Genomic DNA, 21,582 nt, shown 5'->3' with positions numbered 1-21,582 from the left:
ACAAATATCAACCTTATCATCATTTAAATCATAGCTCTGGGGAAATGAAACACCATGTACAGTCATCTTTTTCTCCCTAAGAAACAACAATGTTCCTGGGGCAGACACCAACATTTTATCTAACGTTTGCTTTCTTTTTCTCTCCCAGTTGATTCCGGGAAAGCATGATGTACAAGGTTCCCCTGGGGCTGTGGTGCTTGCTGACCAGCATTTGCCTCCCTGCATTTTGCCTACATATGCAAATTAACCGCCATCTTGTTGGCAGTTAACTGCCAATCTTAGTTGGCAGTTAACTGTCAATCTTAGTTGGCAGTTAACTGCCAATCTTAGTTGGCAGTTAATTTGCATATAGCCCTGATTAGCCAATGAAAAGGGTATTGGTCGTACGTCAATTACCATTTTTGTCTTTTATTAGATAGGATATATATATATATATATAGTAATCAAGATTATAGAGAAACAAGTTTTGAAACTGTCATAATGCTGACACCAAACTCTAATAGGGAAGAAATAATAAACTTTTAATTTTATAAATTTATAAATATTGGTGCAAATAATTTTTAACAAATCAGATTTGGTTAAGAGAGATTATTCCCACAAAGATATTTTTTAGGAAATCAATTCATACATTTCTGCATATTAACAGATTAATTAAGGAAAAAGCCACAATCATCTCAACAGACTGAAAATTTAGCATTCTTTCCTGATTAACAAAATCTTAATAATGAAAGATAAGTAGAAGTATATATTTTTAACATGATAAAAGTAGGTGAAACATGTATGACAAAATTTTCCCCTTAATATATAAAGTGCTTTTCTAAGGCAACAAGAAAAAAATACATCCAATAGAAAGAAAAACAAAAGTAGGAGGCAAATCAAAGAGTAAATAAATTGTCTCCAAAACATTGAAAAAATGTGCAACCTTATCTTATTTAAAGAAATAAAGCATATACCATAAAATAAAAATTTTAAGCTATATTGGCAATGATTAAAATGCTAATGCTCAATTTTGGTGACTTTGAAAGAATGGACTTACTAGTATTTGACTGAAAGATGTATAACATTGATAAAATAATGGAAGGTAATTTCTCATTATATTAAAAAGCTTTAATATTGTATAGACCTTTTAGTCTAAAAATTCCATTTCTAGGAGTTACATCTAAAAAATACCACAATTTAAGATCGATGCTCACAAAGTTTAGCAACAGGATTAATTACCAAAACATTATATTTTATAATGAAAGATAGAAATAAACCAAATGTCCAACAATAAAATAATAGTTATATTAATTAAGTCCATATAATAGAATACTCATTAGCCATTTAATACTTGTTGACATGGAAGATATTAATGATATATTTAGTGATTAAAGCAAAGCTTGAAACAATACAATGATATGATCTTGCTTTTGTTTAAAAATTACCTATCAATCATATATTTACCTACCAATCTATTTACTTATCTGAAAAAGGCTGAGAGAATACTTATCTTGATGTTAATGTTAGTTACCACTGATTGCTATTTTTTATTTTCTTTATTATTATACATTGTATATATTATTATATATTATTGCTTATTGTTTTTTCTTTTAAAAAGTAAACAAATATCACTTTTATAATAAAAATGTACAGTTGACCCTTGAACAATGAGCGGGTTAGGGGCATGGACAACTCCCTCCCCTCACATACACACCAGTTAAAAATATATGTATAACTTCTGACTTTCCTAATACCTAGGTTGTTCCTCAGTATCCATGAGGCAATTGGGTGTGGGACCCCCTGAGGAACCTAAACTCTGTGAATGCTCAGATATCCTATAGGATGTATAATCAATGCATGCAGTCGGCCCCCTGCATAAAACCAGTATAGGTACTTATTGAAAAAAAATCCGTGTATAAGTGGACTTGTGCAGTTCAATCCCGTGTTGTTCAAAGGTCTTCTATAAACTTTATTTTAAGGTGAAAGTATAAATACTTGTTTTTCCTTGTGTAAAGTATAACACCAGTTTATAAAATGAGTCTTATAAATCAATTAGAAAATGAATAACACAATAGAAAAATGGGGAATCATAGATGATTCCCCAAATAAAAACTATAAATGACCTAGGAACAAGAAAAATTCAACTTCACTAGTAATTAAAACAAAATTAAAATGAGATATTTTTCTATAACCAGATAAACTAAAGATTTCTTAAAAATAGAGAATTAATTCTCTGACAGCAAGTGATTAGGGCTATGAGATCTCTTGTGCAATGCAAAGATGAGAACCCTATTTCTAGGGAATGTGACAATACATAACAAAAGCCTTATTATTGTGCATGCCATTTGCCCAAACATTATCTTTCTCAGAATTTCCATAAAGAGGTAATTATGGCCATGTCCAAATAAGGATGGTCATTACAATATTGTTTATAATAGTGAAAATTAGAAAAATTTATATGTTAAAGAATAAGAAAAAACTAAATTATGGTATAGCCATAAAATGGAATATCAGAAATCAAATGGACATTTTGAAGATTATTTTGTGACATGGAATAGGTTCATAATACACTACAAAGTGAGAAGTGTTCTTTTTCTGCTCCATTACAATCCCCCCCAAAATTGTTGGGGTTTTTTTTTTTTTTTTTTTTGGTGTTACGTGATATACTCTGGTACTCTTGCCATGCTTGATAGTTGACCACTTAAGATGACTTGGTGTCTCACACTGTTCTGACACTTGTTAACAATGGCATGATGAGTATCTTTCTCTCTCATCTCTCTTTTTGAGTTTGTACAATGATTTTACAATGGGAAATTTATTTTAAAAAGAAAACAATACTGGTAAGTCATGGGTCCATGTTCCTCAATACAGAACCTTGGGATAAGCATTAAGGAAATAACAGTGATCTTAACCTAAATTGGAAATACATTTAGAGGTAACAAAAAGAAACATGCTATCTACTTGACTTTCTGATTAAATTGACAATGCTACAGTATGCTTTTTTGCTATTCAATAAAGACTTGGATATGAAGTTAATAATAAAAGGGGTATAGTACATGCAAATTACAAATCACCTCCTTACAGTCACAGAGGTTCCCTCTCTGTAAACTGAAGCACCACAGTATGGTGCTTGAGAGCTCAGCCTCTTTGATCATACACTAGGCTCTGTTGCTCTGTGTGCTTGGGCCAGTTACACAAGCTCACTGTGCCTGTTTGCTCACCTAAAATGTGGGCATGATGATAGTACCAATGACACAGGGATGCTGTGCGGTTTAAATTAATATATTTAGAGTCCTTAGAATATACATGGTAAGCATTCAATAAATGCTGTCAGATAGTGTTATTTTTATTCTAACTATTACTGTAGTGGGAGTTGTACTTGTTATTTTTAGATGTCAATCACTTTTAATGAAGTTGAATGGTTCCATAATATTTACTTGCTTGCTCCCTCACTCACTGTATTTACCTATATTTCTATAACATTTTTGGCTTTGGTTTCTTGAATATCAGAGCCTAAAACACACACAGACTGAGAACCTGGGAGGCTGTGGAAGCCATGAGAAAGAGACAGGGAAGTCGGGGAACTCATTGAGCAGAAGGGAGGAAAGCAGAGACTAGCTCAAAGTTGCAGACAGTAGAACCGAGGCTATGGAAACCTAGTTCTAAGGGCCAACGTGACACCCGCAGTACAAGCCACATGGTGGGTACTCTAGTAACTGTATTGACCTGCTTTTCTGTGGGTAGCTTTTCTGATTGGCTTGACTTCCATGTCTTTCTTTTATAATAAAACTTTCTCAGCTGATGAAACCGGAAGACACCTTTGAAGTTTTCAGAGCATATGTGACACACATATGTGAACCATTTAAAATATGACCTGGGTATCTACATGAAAGCTCTCGACTTGCAGTGGCCCTCTCCAATTTCTCTGCTTTGTTTGGCCTCTTGGCTTTCTGTTTTGAACTCATGCTGCAGCCTTATTCTTCGAGCCCTTTGGGTACCTGACTCAATTTGAACTTATAATCAGGACTTTTATGTAAAACACCTCCCTACTTAGGTCTCAATCCTAACTTCCTACTTCCCTATTTATGAATCAGAACTATGAATAGGCAGGTCCTTACATTGTTATAGCCCATGGAATCTGCTCTGGCCTAAAAAGGGAGGAAGATTAGATAATAGGCAGGTAGGCAGTGATAGAGCTTGAGTATTGTGCAGTCAAATTGAAGGGGAGGGAATGTGAGCAGGAGGATTTTAGAAAGTAATACTGATAGAATATCAGGGGTGAAGGATAGGACATAGTTTCTATGTGCTTGTCTTCGTTGCCTGGAGTGACTATGAATAAGAAATGGGACGTTTTCCAGCAAAGATGACAAGTTGTTGCATGAAGGTGGATTTGGAGGTTGCAGGTGGAGCCTTCCGGCAGACAGTGGAAAATCTACTTTCAAGAATTCTGACCATTTCTCCATTGCCTAACTACCAATTAGTTTAAATTGAAGTAAGCAGGTATAGTGTAGACTGCTATTTTCTCTTCCCTGTTTATTTGCTTCTCGGGAGAATATAGATAGGTTCATGCTCAGATCATTCATGTTGGTCTTAAATAAAGACCAACATTGTGTGGAACTCCACTGAAAAATCTAGCGCCACAGGAATCTGAGTCCCAGAGTATTTCTAAAAGAATCATAAAATGTAAAAAGATAGGTTATCATGCAGAAAGTTGGTAAGCAACACTATATTAATTCTACTGCCTATTAAGTTGGTTTCTAAAAGGAAAAAATGTCAAAAGGCACAAAAACATCAGGTCTAAAATAACTCAAAGCCATAAGATCATTTTGTGAAATCCCATATTATAAACTATGGTTTAAGAGCTTTAATAGACTGTGGCAAAATTAATGAATGACAGATTTGAAATATGTGGCTTTAAAAGTAAACACAAAATCAAATGGTAATATTTTGCAAAAGGTATATCAGTCCACAATGTTATTTAGAAAGTTATTTCGGCCAGAGTGCCTATCTTTATATAAGAAAAGATATTGAAGATATCTTAAAAGATATTTCCTTTTAAGATAATAAAAGGAAAAAAAATAGCTAAATAACTGAAAAAGGACAGAAAGTCCTGGAAAGAGGAAGAAATAAAGATGAAAGCAAAAAAAGAGAGATACCAATAAAAATTTCAAAGAAAAAGATAAACTTATAAAACTCAAAAACATTTTTTTTCAGAAAAATGTTAGAAACAAAATAAGTAGGTTAAATTCATGACAAGTGCATACAAAGGAAAAACATCTGAAGGAGGAGAAGCACAAAGACGGAAAAAGGAACTAAAAATCACACTAAGAATGAAGACTTGCTGACTGCTCATTTTATTCCTTACAAACCCCCTGTCAATAAAGTAAACCATAGCTCTGTAGGTCACAGACAAATATAAAAGTATGCATTAAGTGCAAGAAAGAAGTTCAAAAAAACCAAACATCCATCTTTGGGTGGGGAGACAATGAATGTGTTTTTCTTTTTAGTTTTCTGTGTTTTATTTAAATATCATACATGAAGCTACACTACTCCCAGAATGGACAGGAATTAGTTCGACTAAAAATGAAGCTCTGTATCACATTTCATATTAAAATGTAATACAGCAGAGTATTAAAATGTAATACTCTGCTGCCAGCTAATTCAGGAACAGAGCAGATGACATTCTTTCCTGTACAATATGTAATACAAACTTTCCCCATGAGGAAGAGTAGTTATCTCTGGTTATCTGACATATTCCTAGCCTGTGTTTCCAATCATTAACTTTCAATAGATTGACCTCCTATCTGAGTTCTGCGCAGTTTTTGTTTTTCCCAAGAAACAAATGACATGGTACTCATGTCTACTATTGTTCTTTCTACCTAGGTCTTGTTGGGCCTTTGGCACTGTGTTCCTCTGGCTCCCAGAGTCTGAGAGGAAACGGTAGTGTTTTATTTGCACATCTTCCACCTTAGACACTCACAGTTCCATCTGCCCTCTCACACATGCGTTCCAGAATTCGGTGAATACTGGCGAAGCTGGGTCTGTCAGCAGGCAGCTTGCTCCAACACAGACGCATTAGATTGTACAGCTCCAGGGGGCAATTCTCAGGGCAGGAGAGGATGTTGCCATCTCGCACATAGTAAATGACCTCCTCGTGGGCCATCCCATAGTAGGGCTGCAGGCCATAGGAGAAGATCTCCCACAGGACCACACCGTAGGCCCACACGTCAGACTCGGTGGTGTAGCGGTTGTAGAAGATGGACTCAGGTGGCATCCAACGGATAGGGATCGCATCGTTCTCATTAGCTTTGTAGTAGTCTGCTGAATAGATGTTCCTGGAGAGGCCAAAATCGGCAATTTTCACCACCATGTTCTCACCCACCAGGCAGTTCCTGGTGGCTAAATCCCGGTGGACAAACTTGCGCTCTGAGAGATAAGCCATGCCAGCTGCTACCTGCCGGGCTATGCAAAGCTGCTCAGCGCAGGAGAGGGGCGGGGGCCCAGGGCTGGAGATGTGTGCCCTCGGGGACAGGTCGCTGTGACTGAGGCTGCACGCGGTGTGAGGCGACATGCTGCGGAGGAACTCGTTGAGGTCGCCATAGGCCATGTATTCAAAGAGCAGGCACATGGGTTTCCCCACGGCACACACACCTGGAACCAAATAGCATCCTTTGTTAGGTTGGGTTTCCAAAGCGACACATTGGGAAGAGCACTAAAAGCAAGTGACCAGATCAGAATATGGGGCCCTGACTTTTTGTCGACAGCTTCATAGTCAAATATGGACCCCCATGTCTTTGTGTAAACATCTATTTACCTAATAAAATGCAGGTATCTATCATTCCTCCTAGGGTGCCTTAGCTCCTGACCCTTCCAGTGTTTCCTTCTATCATCCTTTAACACAGTACTTACTGTCCTATGTCATAAGCATCCATTTATTTGAAATTTTCCTCCCCAACATTTTAAAAGTAGAGATTAAGTCTTTTTTAAATTCTGCAAACTGACCACGTCTGGTAGACCAGGTACTCAGTGTTTGGTGAAGGAGTTTATGAATGGATGTTTGAGTATGTAAGCAATTCCTCTGTGTTTCTGCTACTTCTCTGAAGAAGGATAGTAAGGAAGGTGTCGCATAAAATTTGGGAAGAATAGCAAAAACAATCCCAGGATCTTAGATGAAGTTTTCAGGTTGCTGCCATAAAACATTCTGAAATTTAGGTTTTACAATATTCATGCTAGAAAGGAAAAATGTTAATATAAAGTCTTTGAGCCCTAACCGGTTTGGCTCAGTAGATAGAGTGTCGGCCTGCAGGTTTGATTCTAGTCAAGGGTATGTACCTTGGTTGCGGGCACATACCCAGTAGGGAATGTGCAGGAGGCAGCTGATCGATGTTTCTCTCTCATCGATGTTTCTAACTCTCAATCCCTTTCCCTTCCTCTCTGTAAAAAATCAATAAAAAATGTATATTAAAAAAGTCTTAGAATTAGTATCAGGAGGACATTTTTATATCTTAAAATCTTGCTACATTTGAGAGGGAAACTGGGCAACTTGGAATATTAGATCATTTGGGCACAATTTTACATCACCATAAAAATAGATTATTAGATGTATTTATTTTAGGCAATAATTAAAAGTCTCCATTCAAAAAGGAAGAGAAATAAAAACACTATTATCTTGGCTTATTTATTATAGGGTTACTTTTTATTTCCAGGGATGTTAGCAAACAGTATATTTCTATGTATTAGAAAGAAAATAAAAGAAATGACAACATTGTACTCTGTAAAATTTTAAAAAGCCAGTTTTTAAAAACTGAGGTGAAGTAATGAGATGTTCCACTCCCTGATACAGAATCTAGTATATAGGAAGGCACAGAGACATTTCTCTGGTCAAGGCCTGAAGGAGAAAAGCACAAGTGAGGTATGAAGGAGGAAAAACTGGCAAAGCCTCTGCTTTCTGATACAATAAATGTCTTCACTTATATGCTCTTACCTAAGAGTTTCACAATGTTAGGATTGTCAAATTCTGCCATGAGGGCTGCCTCCCGCTGAAAATCGGCTTGCATGTCAGCTGAAGCCTCTTCTTTGAGCATCTTCACTGCCACCATAGTGGACGGTTCGTGGGGGAGTAAGCCTGGAGCCCTGGTAGGTTCATTTATTTAGAAAGAAATCAAAGATCAGGAATCGTATTCATAGTCACATGTCTGTTCATATTCATTTATATCCCCCCATTTATGCAGCCTTTTCCAGAGCCTCAGAATCAAAGAAAGATGCCAATAAGTAGATTGTACTTAAAATTCCTTGACTTCAATTAATAAAAATCACTGAGGCTATGTTCAATATAGATGAAGTTGGAAAAGTTCAGTATTTATAAATTATAGGAATTTTTACAGCCCCATAGACCCAATGGGATTATTATTACCATCCTAACCCCTTAATCTCTGGCCAGAGCCTAAAATTTTAGGAGGGTAGGGACCATGACTTATTCATCTCTATGTCCCCAAAGCCCCTACAATGATACATTGCATATTTTTGGTTTTTAATAAGTATTTGTGTGAATTTTCATTGAACATGTAAACTTCTTCCCAAGGCCACCTTGAGTGGATGTAAAGTTGTGTCCCACCCAAGAGCACCAGGTCCAAGTGATAATTGGTGTCCACATTCTCTGGCGCAGCAGTTCTGAGGAGCGGCATCTTGCAGAGAGGCTCTTTTATTCCAGTTCACACAAAGGGCTGGCATTGGGCCTAGCGCATACTTGTTTCTCAAGCTTGTTGTTTTCTGACATTTTTGCATTATTTTTTTTCTTTTTCTGTTTTGCTATTCTAAGAACATCTATTTAGTATCTATACAGGTCAGGCCCTGAGTGCTTAAATAGAAAAACTAGTCCAAAGTAAACTTTAAACAAAGTTTACTTGAAAATTGAAGAGAAGTATATTTGAGAATTATTTACTAAGAATATTGCAAGAAATTATTTAAACTGTATTTAAAATTATTTTCTAAAAGGGAAAGATGATTAAACTTTGCTGATTACTTATAATTTGAACACTTTACAAATGAAGATTCTCCCCATATACACACCCTCCTTTCGAGCAGAGAGGGAAATTACTTAGGTTCATAGTGCAGTTCTCAATACAAGTAAGGCTGATGGCATGAAGAATTAACTACTTTGATAATAACTGTTATACATACTGGCCTGGTAACTTTTCAGACACAACGCATTTCAGTGCAGAGATTTTTTTACATTTTTTTTACCTTGCTTGAAAGACCCTTCCAAATGCTCCTTCTCCAATATCCCTCACGTATTCAATATTATTCCTTGGATACTCCAGGCTGAGCAATTTGGGATTCAGAAGGAGTGGCATCCTCTGGTACATGGGGTTAGGATGCAGTCTGTCCAGCAGGAGCTCAGACGGAAGAGTAGTGAGGGTCACTGCTGCTGATTCTCTGCAGGATAAGGTAAGATCAGTAAGGAGCTCAGGCTCAGGTGAGATCTTTATACTCAGACTTATGCTCTAAAGAGATTTGGCATTTAGTAGGAAACAAATAATAAGATAGCCAAAGATCGCTCAGTTTTAGAGCAATGAAGTATTTGGTTTGGTCTGGACTCAAATGTCACATTTTCTCAGGAGTTTTGTCCAGTCTAGCAGTGGCAATGGAGATGAGGAGGAAGATGGGAGCAGGAATAGCCATATTCTTCCAAATTATTGTTTAGCTTCTATGTGCTGAAAATGTCAACCTGAGGACATGTGATCCTATGCAGAAGTTACTGATGTTTTAAAGATCATGTTGGGGTGCTTAATTTTAAAGCAGTGTCATAGATGTCATAAAAAGACTGGCATGGCAGTAATATGTATTCCACCTCTCACTCCCTATTCCAATATTAAATACGTAGGTTTTAAAACATTACTGCATGTGGTTAGATTAAACTAGAACCTCACCTTTTCTTATTTTTCCATTGTTTTCGCCTTCGGCAGCAATAAAGAGTGGTTATGGTAAGAAGCGCAAATACTGCGAAGCTGGACATGATAGAGATGATTACAGTCATGGAATATGCAGGTGAGACAGAAAAGGAGGAGGAGGAGGAGGAAGGCAAATTTGGAATGTCCACACTCGGCTTTGAGGACGTCATTGGTGGGAATGCTGAAAGTAAACAATAACGCTTGTCATTCAACCTTAACTTTTAAATTGCAACTTTTGTATTCAAGCAATCGGTAAACTAAATTTAATTTTAAGAATATATTTTTATATATCAGATTCTCCCTGGTTATATATCTATAAAGTCTAATTGTAAGGCTCCAGTGAGGTCCAGTTGAAAGTAAATCCAGCTTACAGGAGCGTAAAATTTAAAAAATGAGACTTAGAGAAAAAAACTTTTTTGGTCACGACCAAAAAATACAGACCTGGGGGAGTCTGAGGATGAGGGGAGTGGGGGGAGGGGGAGATATCTGTAATACTAGCGATAATATGAAAAATAATAATAAATAAAAGAACAAATAGTTGTCCATAAAAAAACAACAAAACAGATCCTGGACTAGTGCTCTTTCCAATGCATCATATTGTTTGTGACCTGATAGCAATTGTGGAATTTGTTATTAAATAAAGTCTTTTAATGAAATTATACTTGAAGTCAGGGTTGTCTAAAGCTGGCTTTATATTGTTGTTTTACAAACAGAATAAAATTAATGGAAGATGAAAAATTGGGACACAAATGAGCAGCAGTTAATTCATCTAAAAATTGGCCATTGTCAAGCTCCCATTCAAAAGGTCTATGCAATATAAAAATGAGGTGAAATCTGCATTACTGCTAGAAACCAAAAGATGCCATATGCATATCACTCAGTCGAGTGCAAAGTACATTAGATATCTATAAAACAATCATATTAATTATATTTTAAGTCCTTTTAATTGATTAAGTAAAGACAAGAACATGGATACAGAGTATTTTAATAATATAATTAACAGGAAAGTTTTACTAGTAAAGATTGAAATTTATACCCTAAAAAGAGAGAATAAACCTTATTTTGAAATATTTGTGGAAAAGTGACAGACACGATCTTTTTGTCAGGCCACCAAAGAAAATCTCAATAAAATAAAAAAGCAGAAATTATGCAGATCTGTTATTTGACCAAAATGCAATTAGATAGATTAAATAAAATCCAATAGGACATCTAAAAAAAGAAAATATATTCAGTATCTTTTCCATCATAGAGTAAAAGTAGCCAGAAACCGATTAGAAAATGACTTCCTAATAGGAGGTATGGAATTTGGCCAAAACTGTGCTAAATGATAAACTCATAGCATTATCTCTTTCCATTAGATTAAAAAAAAAAGAAAGAACTAAACATTTATCCCCAGACTTTGGAAAGGAAACAAAAACTACAGAAAACAAAGGAAAACCGAAGATAAAGTAACAGTCATGTACAAGCAGAAATTAATAAGTTAGAAAAATATATCACAAATGATAGAATTTAAAATAGGTGAATAGTTGGTCTTATAGATATTATTAAGTAGCCTAATCAATGGAATTTTAATTTTAAAAACATAGGAAAGGCACTAACATACAAATTAGGAATGTTGAAGGAATTAGACAGTAGATTCAAAGGTCAATGAAAATAAAATAATTACATTTTTTAAATCTTAAGGGAAATGCTATTATTAAATTTGAAGAATTAGAAAATCTGAATATAGCTATAACTAGGAAATTTAACCAGTTAACTGCCACGATATTTTGAATTTAATTTAAGGGCGGGGGGCTAAACTGGAGAGCTGATAATAGTAAAGATGGGGCAGTCATTAAAAGACAGGGAGAAGTGACTATTTTTGTATCTGTATTTTACCGAGCAGTTCATACCATATTTAACATGCAAGGAAATGTAATGTAATTCATAAAGTTTGTAGTGTAATTTCATTAATAAATATAAGGGTAGTTTTTCCTAAAAAAAATCAGAAAATAGAATTCAGTAGCATATTAAGAGGCTAATCCATGATAATTTAGGATGATTTATTTTCTAAATGCAAAAAGTGACATAGTTTAAACAATAGTTTTGTTTTATGGATTTAAATACTTCTTCCTTAGGTATAGTTTTGTTTTGCTTTTCCTTGATTATTGTTTCTGATCTATTTGCTCTGGTCTTCCCTAGAGTGACATTAGTTGTATCTTTGGATTGAAATAATCAATTTGGAACTCCAGTTTCTTTCCTTTTAATGTTTCTCTCCTCAACATGATTTTTAAAAAATGTTATTTATTTCAGAGAGAGGAAGAGAGAGTGAGAGAAGGATAGCAGCATCAATGATGAGAATCGTTGATCAGCTGTCTCCTGCATGCTTCTACTGGGGATTGAGCCCACAACCTGGGCATGTACCCTGACTGGGAATTGAACTATGACCCCTTCATGGGTTGACACGCAACCACAGAACCACACTACCGGGCATCTTCTCATCATGATTTTATCTCTTTATCCTTGTTCTCTGAACATCAGGGGAATTTTATTCACTCATTCATTCATACATTAATGTGTCCCCTAAATTAATATTGAATGTTAGGTATCAAGAATACTGTAGCAAACATGACACATCTTAGTATTAAAGTATTTAACTGGGCCCTAGCTGGTTTGGCTCAGTGGATAGAGCGTCAGCCTGTGGACTAGCAGCGGTCACCAACCAGTGGCCCGTGGTTTGAAAGGTTGGCAACCACTGCACTAAAGGGTCCCAGGTTCTATTCCGGTCAAGGGCACATGCCCATGTTGTGGGCTCGATCCCCAGTAGGGGACATGCAGGAGGCAGCCTATCAATGATTCTCTCTCATCATTAATGTATCTATCTCTCCCTTCTTCTCTGAAATCAATAAAAATATATTTAAAATGTATTTAACTTGGAAAATTAGTAAACGGGTAATTATAATAAAGTGTAAAAAGTGTTACAAGAATGTTAAGAGCAGGATGCTTGTGAACATCCACGGGCAGCCCATTTCTGGTGGTCTAGGCATACAGGATACACTTTCTAGGTAAGTAACAAAGTTAAATATAAAGGGTGAACAGGCAATACCAGTTGAAGGTGTATGTCTGTATGTGGCGGTGGAGAGATAGTATTCTCTAAAAAAGGAATAACATGTATCAGGGCCCAAATCAAACAGTTGTGGTGCCTTTCTAAAAGTACATCTACTAGTAAAAGTTTTATTGTTGAGTTGGGGAGTGTCTATAGGTAAGGCTAGATATAGATTTCAGGTGTAAAATTCTATAATAAATCACCTGTATATTGCATTGTGTTTTTACCACCGTCACCATATATTGGACCCCCTTTACCCTTTATGACCTCACCCCAACACCCTTTTCTTCTAGTAACACCACTGTTGTTTGTTTTTTTGTCTCGTTCATTTGTAAAACTGATTTTTTTAAGAATAGAAAATGAGTTTTTGTAGATAATTCATACTTATATCTTTATAATTGGCATGAAAAGCAGTAATATGGGTGCTTTTTGTGTGTGTTATTCCTATCTAGGATTAAAGGTCAGTCCCTTTCCCACAATAACTCTCAGTGAACTGCTTGAATGGATGAATAAGTAAACAGTTGAAGGATAACATAGACCTCAGTCAACAATTAAAAGTCCAATCAAAGTAAACTTTGACTGCTTAGGACACAGACTAGAAAAATTTCTTTTTCATTCCTTCAATTTGGGAATAACAATTTGACAGGCTTTCAGAATAACACATTTTTTGTTCTTGGTTTTCCCTAACTGCTCTTGTTTAAAAACTCTGAGGCATTCAGTTGCAGCCAGTAAACATTCTTTAAAAAAAAAAAAAAACTTTAAGTCTTAGTTCTTTAAGTAAGCCAATAAAATCAAGTGCTGGGACTTAGCCAGACACAGAGGTGATTAGGTTTGGAATATGTATCACAGGAACTAATTATGATTTAAGTCTCGGAACACTCCAATCAGAGGAAGCTGACTGACATGAAAAACTTTTCTAGTATCATTCTGAAGATTTCTGCCTTTTTGTAGGTTAAAGCACTCTCTGATACAAGTTAGTTTCTAGGACACCCCTTTTCAAGCAAACTTTTTGAATTCTTTCCCAGGAATTTTGAGACAGCCATTTTAAAATCATTTAATTTGTCCCTGTAAACTTTTTATTGGAAATTAGCTGTCTTAAAATAAAAACACCTCTCTTCCAAAAGAGGGATCTATTGTCACAGGTAAAGATCATGAATTGGCTCAATGAAGAAAAAGATACTTGTTTTCACTCTAGATAATTAGCTGATACAAAAAGCATGAATGTAAAGTCAAAAGTGACATTTTCAATTTGGTGTATTTTACAGCCATGTACTAGTAAGGCAGTGGTTCTCAACCTTCTGGCCCTTAAATTCAGCTCCTCATGTTGTGACCCAGCCATAAAATTATTTTTGTTGCTACTTCATAACTGTAATGTTGCTACTGTTATGAATCATAATGTAAATATCTGATATGCAGGATGGTCTTAGGCGACCCCTGTGAAAAGGTCGTTTGACTGCCAAAGGGGTCGCGACCCACAGGTTGAGAGCCGCTGTAATAAGGGATCAAGCAAGCTAATAATCTTGAGGTAGGAGATATCATTTGTATCATTCCCTAAATATGCTGCTTTCCATGGCCTAATTAGAAGCTACAAGCTGAGACCAATGATTTTCCTTCGTGCTCTACCCTGGGTGACTGACTACCTTGAAGAGGACCTGTAGATTTTGTTCTGGACATTATGAAGTATGAGTGTAAATACGCATGCACGACTCTACTTACATACACAGAAGGTTTCAAGGGCACAAACAAAATTACTTACTTGTTAGGTTTTCTTTTTTAAAATCTGAGGGGGAAAGGATAAAAATCTGTTTTAAGTGAGCATCCAGATATCTCATATATTCTGTGAGAGTGCTAAGAACAGCAAGTTCTCTTTCAGCTCTTTGATATGCAACTGGAAAACATTCTTTGTGTTAAATGTGAAAGGATTGCGTCTTGGAAATTAAGCCAGCTGTTAGAGTTCCTTACAAAGTTCATTAAAGCAGCATGCAGGGATCCAGCTTTGTTTTGGGAGGTCAGCACTTTCAAACATGTGGCTTATTTTTGCATGCTTAAAAATCTGCTGCACTGGCTAAGAAAGAGAACTTTATTCTTTCATTCCGTTCCTTAGCCATTTCTCTGCACATTCCAGAAAATAGTACAAGCTCTCCTAAGATCCCCTTGTGAAATAAGGTAAGCTCTCAAGCAGCAGTTAGAAGTGCTCTTTAATGTCTCTTAGAACAAATGAAGTAAATCCTTATACTAGCCTGTGCAATTAGGATTCTGTTATTAGGTATCCACAGGAGGCAGAACTCAAAAAAAAAAAATTGAAATGCCTAGAAATATTAGGAGATTGAAGTGCACACCTTAGTTTCTTCAAAACCAGTAACTGTCTCTTAACCTCCAAAGCCTTGCGAGGACTCTGTTACCTAAATATGGCAGTCTGGTGCAGGCCCGCGGGTCCCAGTGCATGCTGGGGAGCTTGCTGCAGTCGAGCACCGAGAGCAGATGCAGCCCAGGTCTGTAGAGTCCCCGGTGGGTCTTCTCTTCCAGCGCCAGCCATTCTTTTGCACAGAACAGCTCCTTCACCCCCAGGCAGTATTCTCTGAAACAGTTGATGAAGAGCAACACTTGATGAGTCATGGCATGTTAGCGCCAAGTCTGTGGCAGTGCCTAAATTCTTTATTTTCAGAACATCATCCCAGCACATTGTTCTCACAAGAGGGTTTTTGAAAGGACTGTTTTATTGTAAATAATATGAGGCTTTATGGAATACATTATCCTGTCAGATGAAATGGTGTCTCATTTTGTTTGTAAGACATAATTAATGCTACTTTTAAAAGTAAGATGACGTGAAGTACAGTTTTCTTGGAAAAAATACCAACTTTCAATTTCAAAAGGTATTAGATTAGGAATCTGTAAACTGTCTCCTCTCAACTTTATAGTAGAATAACTACAAAGGTGCCGAAACAAGGTACGCAGAGTTTTAAAAACACACACACTAAAAGTCATGGATCATTGTCAGTCAGCTTCCATCCTGGGAGATTTTCCTCTGATCTCGGGGCTAATGGGCAGGGCCTGAGAAACACGGTCCTCACTCTGCATGCTTGTCTTTCAAAACAGAACCGCACAACTTTCCTGGCAGGCTACAGGGGGGCCTGGGAGTCCTTACCCAGCCCCGCTCCGGAGAAGCTGAGGCCTGTCCCTCGCTGTTTCTCCCCCTGCTCCCATTTGAGACAAGAGTGTCAGTACTTAAATTAAAATAGTGGGTGGAATGTATTTTAAAATATATACAGCCGGCCAGTGTGGCTTAGTGGTTAACTATTGACCTATGAAACAGGAGGTCAAGGTTTGATTTCCAGTCAGGGCACATGCTGGGTTGTGGGCTTGACCCCCAGTGTGAGGCATGCAGGAGGCAGCCTATCAATGATTCTCTCTCATCATTGATGTTTCTATCATTTTCTCCCTTCCTCTTTAAAATCATTAAAAATATATTTAAAATATATATTTATATATTTACACATAATATAAAGTAATATTCAGAAATGCTCATCTTGATCTCATATTTATTGGAAAATAATGCTGAAACTCTTGAAATGTAGTTTTATTTTCTCTTCTCTCTCTTGGCTTACTAATAAGATCCATATTAGTTTAGATTTTTTTTTAATTTCATAGAAAGCAAAGATATTTAAGAATATGATAATGTGAACAATAACAAGGGCAACAGAATATTATACCTTTACAACATTTTCTAGAAGCTCAGGACCCTCGTATTATAAGGTATCATCAGTGATTTACATGGTAGGAATTTTGTCCAATTAATTGCCTTCTATTTTGGACAAAAGCCAGTTTTTGCCTTTACTAATGTACAAGACAGCTTCCACTTTTGAAAACTCTTCCTGTTTGGAGACAGTCAAATACATTCACCCATTTATTTACTTTTAATTTTACCTGCAAATGGGTATAGGAGTAGGTACCACCCCAGGGTTGCATTCTTGGAAAATGTGGTTACACAGCAAAGCCTCCGCAGCTGGCCGGCAGAATGGGCTCACTGCTCTCAGTTCACTCCAGGCCGTGTGCGCGAGTAGCTCTTGGGCCTCCTCAGGGTCCGCGTGGGAGGTGTTGAAGAAAACAAGAGCACCGTTTGCCAGGACAGTGTTACACACCTCCCCTCGGTACTGGGCGCAGTAGCCTTTGTTATCTTTCTGTGGTTTACTGAAAGAAGCAGTGAACAGTGTTCCCAATCACATGCTTTTTCCTAGCATTCAGTCTGCTTTTTTCTCTCTCCAGTTTCCACATCTACATTACAGAAATAGGAGAAAATTGCACTAGCAAATTGGTTGAAATGCTCCATGTGAATACTGTCTTCATATTTCCACCTGCAATTATATCACCTCTGGCTTACTCCAGAGGGCTATAATGAGGATCAGATGTGATAATGAATGTGGGAAGCTTTGGAAACTATGGGGATCTTTATACATAGAATTTGAATGCTCTTAGTTAAGCAATCTGACATTCTTCTTACAAATAAGCTGACATAGGCAAACAAATACATAAAAAAACATATTCATCATGATGATTAAAAAATAATCTAGCATAATAAATACTCTGATCCAACGCTTTACAGTTAATGTGTGTTAGGATAGTTAAATACTTGGATTTTGTAGCATACATACAACTCTGAGACACTTTCCATACTCAGATTCTCTCACTCACCCATGTTCCCAGTATTCCATCTATATATATAAAACGCTAAGCTACCAGAATGACCGAATGACCAGTCACTATGACATGCACTGTGGGGGGGAGGGCTGGCCAGCCAACCTCCCGTGGCCCCTTCCCCCAGCCGGCCCAATCTGGGCAGGGCTGGCCAGACCCCACCCGTGCACAAATTCGTGCACTGGGCCTCTAGTTAAAGAATATAAAGAAAGCCACATAAGTGGAGAGAAAGCATAGGATATGGCTCTCAGAGGAGTGAAGAGCATCTTTAGCTTTGCTACTTTCTCATCATCTGTCTTGGGGAAAGTCATACAGACACTCAGAGTCCCAATATCCTAATCTGTAGAGCAGGGGTCCTCAGACTTTTTAAACAGGGGGCCAGTTCAGACCATTGGAGGGCCGGATTATAGTTTAAAAAAAAAACCTATGAACAAATTCCTATGCACACTGCACATATCTTATTTTGAAGTAAAAAAACAAAAAGGGAACAAATCCAATATTTGTATTTGCATGTGGCCCACGGGCCATAGTTTGAGGACCCCTGCTGTAGAGTGATGTAAGTAATTATTCTGAACTTAGATTGTTGTGCATTAATGGATAAATTTATGTGGAGATAAACTAAGTTCTATAGTGCTAGCACAAAAATAAGATTAAAACTTATCTGCTATAGCAATTGAAGAGACTAATAGGGCAAATAGGCAACGCTGCTGGTATTCCCTTCACATATTCACTGCCTCCTTAATGGAGTGTTGGGAATTATATGAATTCCTACACTCACTTGACAAATACTTATTGAGCACTTGTGTGTAGGCACTATGATGGTTTCAGTACATCCTTATGCCTTTCATCAGATTTCTATCTTTAATAATGACATACAATTCTTAAGTTATATTCTCATTTAATTTGTATAACTGTTGGAAGTTAGCATTTTATTATCTTTATATAAAGGATTCTAAGACAAGAAAATTAAGCAAATTAGAATTTGTGCCAAATTTTTAAAGTGTTAAGAAAACCCATTTGAATTTGAAAAATTGATACTTTAATTAGAAACCACTATTGGCTTTTTAAAAGCAAATCTATTAAATGAGATACAACTCAATCAGGTAAAACAATGAACTTCCAAGAAACAATATATTTATAGTGTTTTGTAATATAAAATTTTCCCCTGATCCATACCTGCCTTTTCCTAATTAGTCTACATGAATTTGACTGTGTTACTTCTAGCATGTTACAGGTTTTTAAAATAAAGGCCTTGAATAAGAAAATATAAAACTCCCATGAAAACTTGGGCCAGGTAAGGTTGGGAAGACACCCAGAGAAATAGTGAAAACCCCACTTCTTAGGGAAGGAACTCGGTCTAAGATAACACTAAGAAAGTTTAAGAGAAGCACATTGTGGTGCTTTTAAGAAACTGAATAATAATACCTAATAACCAGAAGTAGCTCAAACTGGTTTACAAAATGGTCTCACATATTAATATAATATCTTGGTAAAAGGGAGGGTGGATAAGTGAAGGTGTGACTCTTAACAGGAAAAAACTGTAATGTAAAAGTTCAATATTTCCCCCACTGTCTCTGAGCTGAGAAGGGTTTATGCAGGCTTTGCTGTCACATGTTAACATTGAATAACTGTTCTTCATTTTTTTTTCAATTAAAAGCACTCATAGTTTTTTCTTTAATCACACAAACAAAAAACATTTTTAAGAAAACATTGGAAACTAAAAAAAAGAAAGAAAAGAAAAATAAGTGAAAATAGCCTCAGAGATAAGGATTATTAAGTCAGTTACTAAACAATCTCTCATTCTGAATTTCTGCTGCATCTCCTAAAAAGCCCTACTTTTTTTTTTAACAACTTCAGTTGACTTGATAGTATTGAGTCTTCATTTCTTTTTGAATATTAGCTACATAATGCAAAAAATAAATAAATAAAAATCAAAAGAAGAAAACAGGATAAGTCTTTAATAGAAATAAAACTTTGGTTGCAGTTTTGGCTTTTCTATCAGCTTCAAGTTAATTAGCCTGTGCAAACCCTTTGCATGCTGGGGAAAACCGTATAATACAAAGTATATGGTTCATATTAATTTTCTTTGCCTTTGTAATATTTCTGGAAGCATTAAAGCCTTACTAGGATTAGCTCTACAATGTAAGAAATAATATACAGGACGAAATATACACATTTTATACATATGATATATGTACATATACATTATAAGTGGAGAGAGACAGAGACTGCCCAGTCATAGTTTCAGAGTTGAAACAACTTCCTTTTCTTTTTTCTCTCTTCTTTTGCAGACTTTATAAACCTCAAATTTTATGCAGTTATTAAATTTTAGAGGCAAAACACACAGGCATGTTGGGCCATTTTGTTACTCAACCTCCTAACTCAGGGGTGGGCAAACTTTTTGACTAGAGGGCCACAATGGGTTCTTAAACTGGAACTGAGGGCGGAACAAAAGCATGGATGGAGTGTTCGTGTGAACTAATATAAATTCAAAGTAAACACCATTACATAAAAGGGTACGATCTTTTTTTTTTTTTAGTTTTATTCATTTCAAATGGGCTGGATCCACCTGCAGGTCGTAGTTTGCCCACGGCTGTACCTAACCCTATCAAACAAAATTTAAAAGGAGCTCACAGCAGCACTTTAGGGGACAAGATAAATGCAAATAACTTCCATTGTTGTCTCCTGTTGTCTTCTGCAAGTGAGGAGACCCCTCCCTGTCCGCAAGCAGTTCTTGGGAAGGCCCTTGGAGCAACACCAGAAGCAGCTGGTCCTGTTGTTCATTTGAACAGTGGGGCAGAGGTCACAGGGATCTGTTCGCAGAATGTTAGTTATTTTGGAATGATCTGCCGGACTGTCTCCAAAAATGCTAGTTAATGTTGCTCATGGAGCCAGTCCCTCTCTCTCTCCTGACAAACTAAACCTGGCTGATCTTCCTTTCTGTAAAGTTTCTCTCTTTGGATATTTGATCTCAAGTCCCCCGTTAACTTCTTTTATTACACACAATTTTCCTTGGTCAAATGGAGTACTTAAAGAAGTCTCGCTACACCATTTACTCTTACTCTCTCTGCTTTAAAATGTATGTCACATTTTTAAAAGAGGGAGGCCTCCATTCCCTTTGGCACAATGCCTTGTCCATGCAGAGGACTAGCTGTGGTTTGTTTGAGATAAGGCACCCCCACTACTCCAGTGAAAATTCACACCTTCTACTGGCCTCCTTAAGGGTGGCCCACCTGTACCTCCTTTGATGTGGAAAAATCTCCTTTCCCTTTATCCCAACTGTCTGGTCTCCCATTGCACTTACCCAACAATGTTATGAGCAGGGTTCTATGTCACTTACAATCTCCAAAGCAAACTGGGATATTTTATTCTTTCATGCCTAGTGTCTGTACATGATTCATTCTCTAAGGCAGTCAACAAATACAACCCACAGGTCACATTCAGCCTGCTGCCCGTTTTTTATACTTCCTGTGAGCTAAGAATGGTGTTTATATTTTTAAATGGTTGAAAAACACACACAAAAGTCAAAATTATATGAAACTCCAATGCCAGTTCCATAAGTTAAGTTTGATTGGAGCAGAGCTATGTTCAATCATTTATTAATGGCCATACTATTTTTACCCTGAAACAGCAGAATTGAGCAGTGACAACAGAGACCCTAGGCCCCACAAAGCCAAATATATTTAATATACGGAATTGCAGAAGTTTCCCAACCTCTGCTCTAAAACATAGATCAAATGTCCTTTTTCTGAAATGCCAGACCCAGTGTGCTCAAGCAAGAAGAGCATGGCCTCCTCTGAAAAATACCTCTTGTGTTTCTTCTGACTGAAAGTACTATCTATTTATTTTGTAGAACAGAAAGATGTAAAGACAAAA

The 21,582-nt window shown here is 36.7% G+C and overlaps 1 protein-coding gene across 1 annotated transcript in view; it reads right to left on the bottom strand.

The window, feature by feature from the left end:
* Positions 1-5,353: 5,353 nt before the first annotated feature.
* Positions 5,354-21,582, bottom strand: part of MUSK (muscle, skeletal, receptor tyrosine kinase) — a 66,529-nt gene continuing 50,300 nt past the window's right edge. The window contains exons 9-15 of the mRNA XM_006771174.2: positions 16,939-17,202; positions 15,417-15,592; positions 14,771-14,794; positions 9,909-10,110; positions 9,223-9,414; positions 7,964-8,112; positions 5,354-6,630 (exon numbers count right to left, since the gene is read on the bottom strand). Of these exons, the coding sequence (XP_006771237.1) occupies positions 5,948-6,630; positions 7,964-8,112; positions 9,223-9,414; positions 9,909-10,110; positions 14,771-14,794; positions 15,417-15,592; positions 16,939-17,202 (1,690 nt within the window). The 3' untranslated portion in view covers positions 5,354-5,947. The remainder of the gene's footprint in view (positions 6,631-7,963; positions 8,113-9,222; positions 9,415-9,908; positions 10,111-14,770; positions 14,795-15,416; positions 15,593-16,938; positions 17,203-21,582) is intronic.

The sequence above is a fragment of the Myotis davidii genome, unplaced genomic scaffold, assembly GCF_000327345.1.
Source record: "Myotis davidii unplaced genomic scaffold, ASM32734v1 scaffold64, whole genome shotgun sequence".
NCBI lineage: Eukaryota > Metazoa > Chordata > Mammalia > Chiroptera > Vespertilionidae > Myotis > Myotis davidii.
Note: the sequence above shows the minus strand (reverse complement) of the source record. Positions and strands in the feature narration are given on the sequence as shown.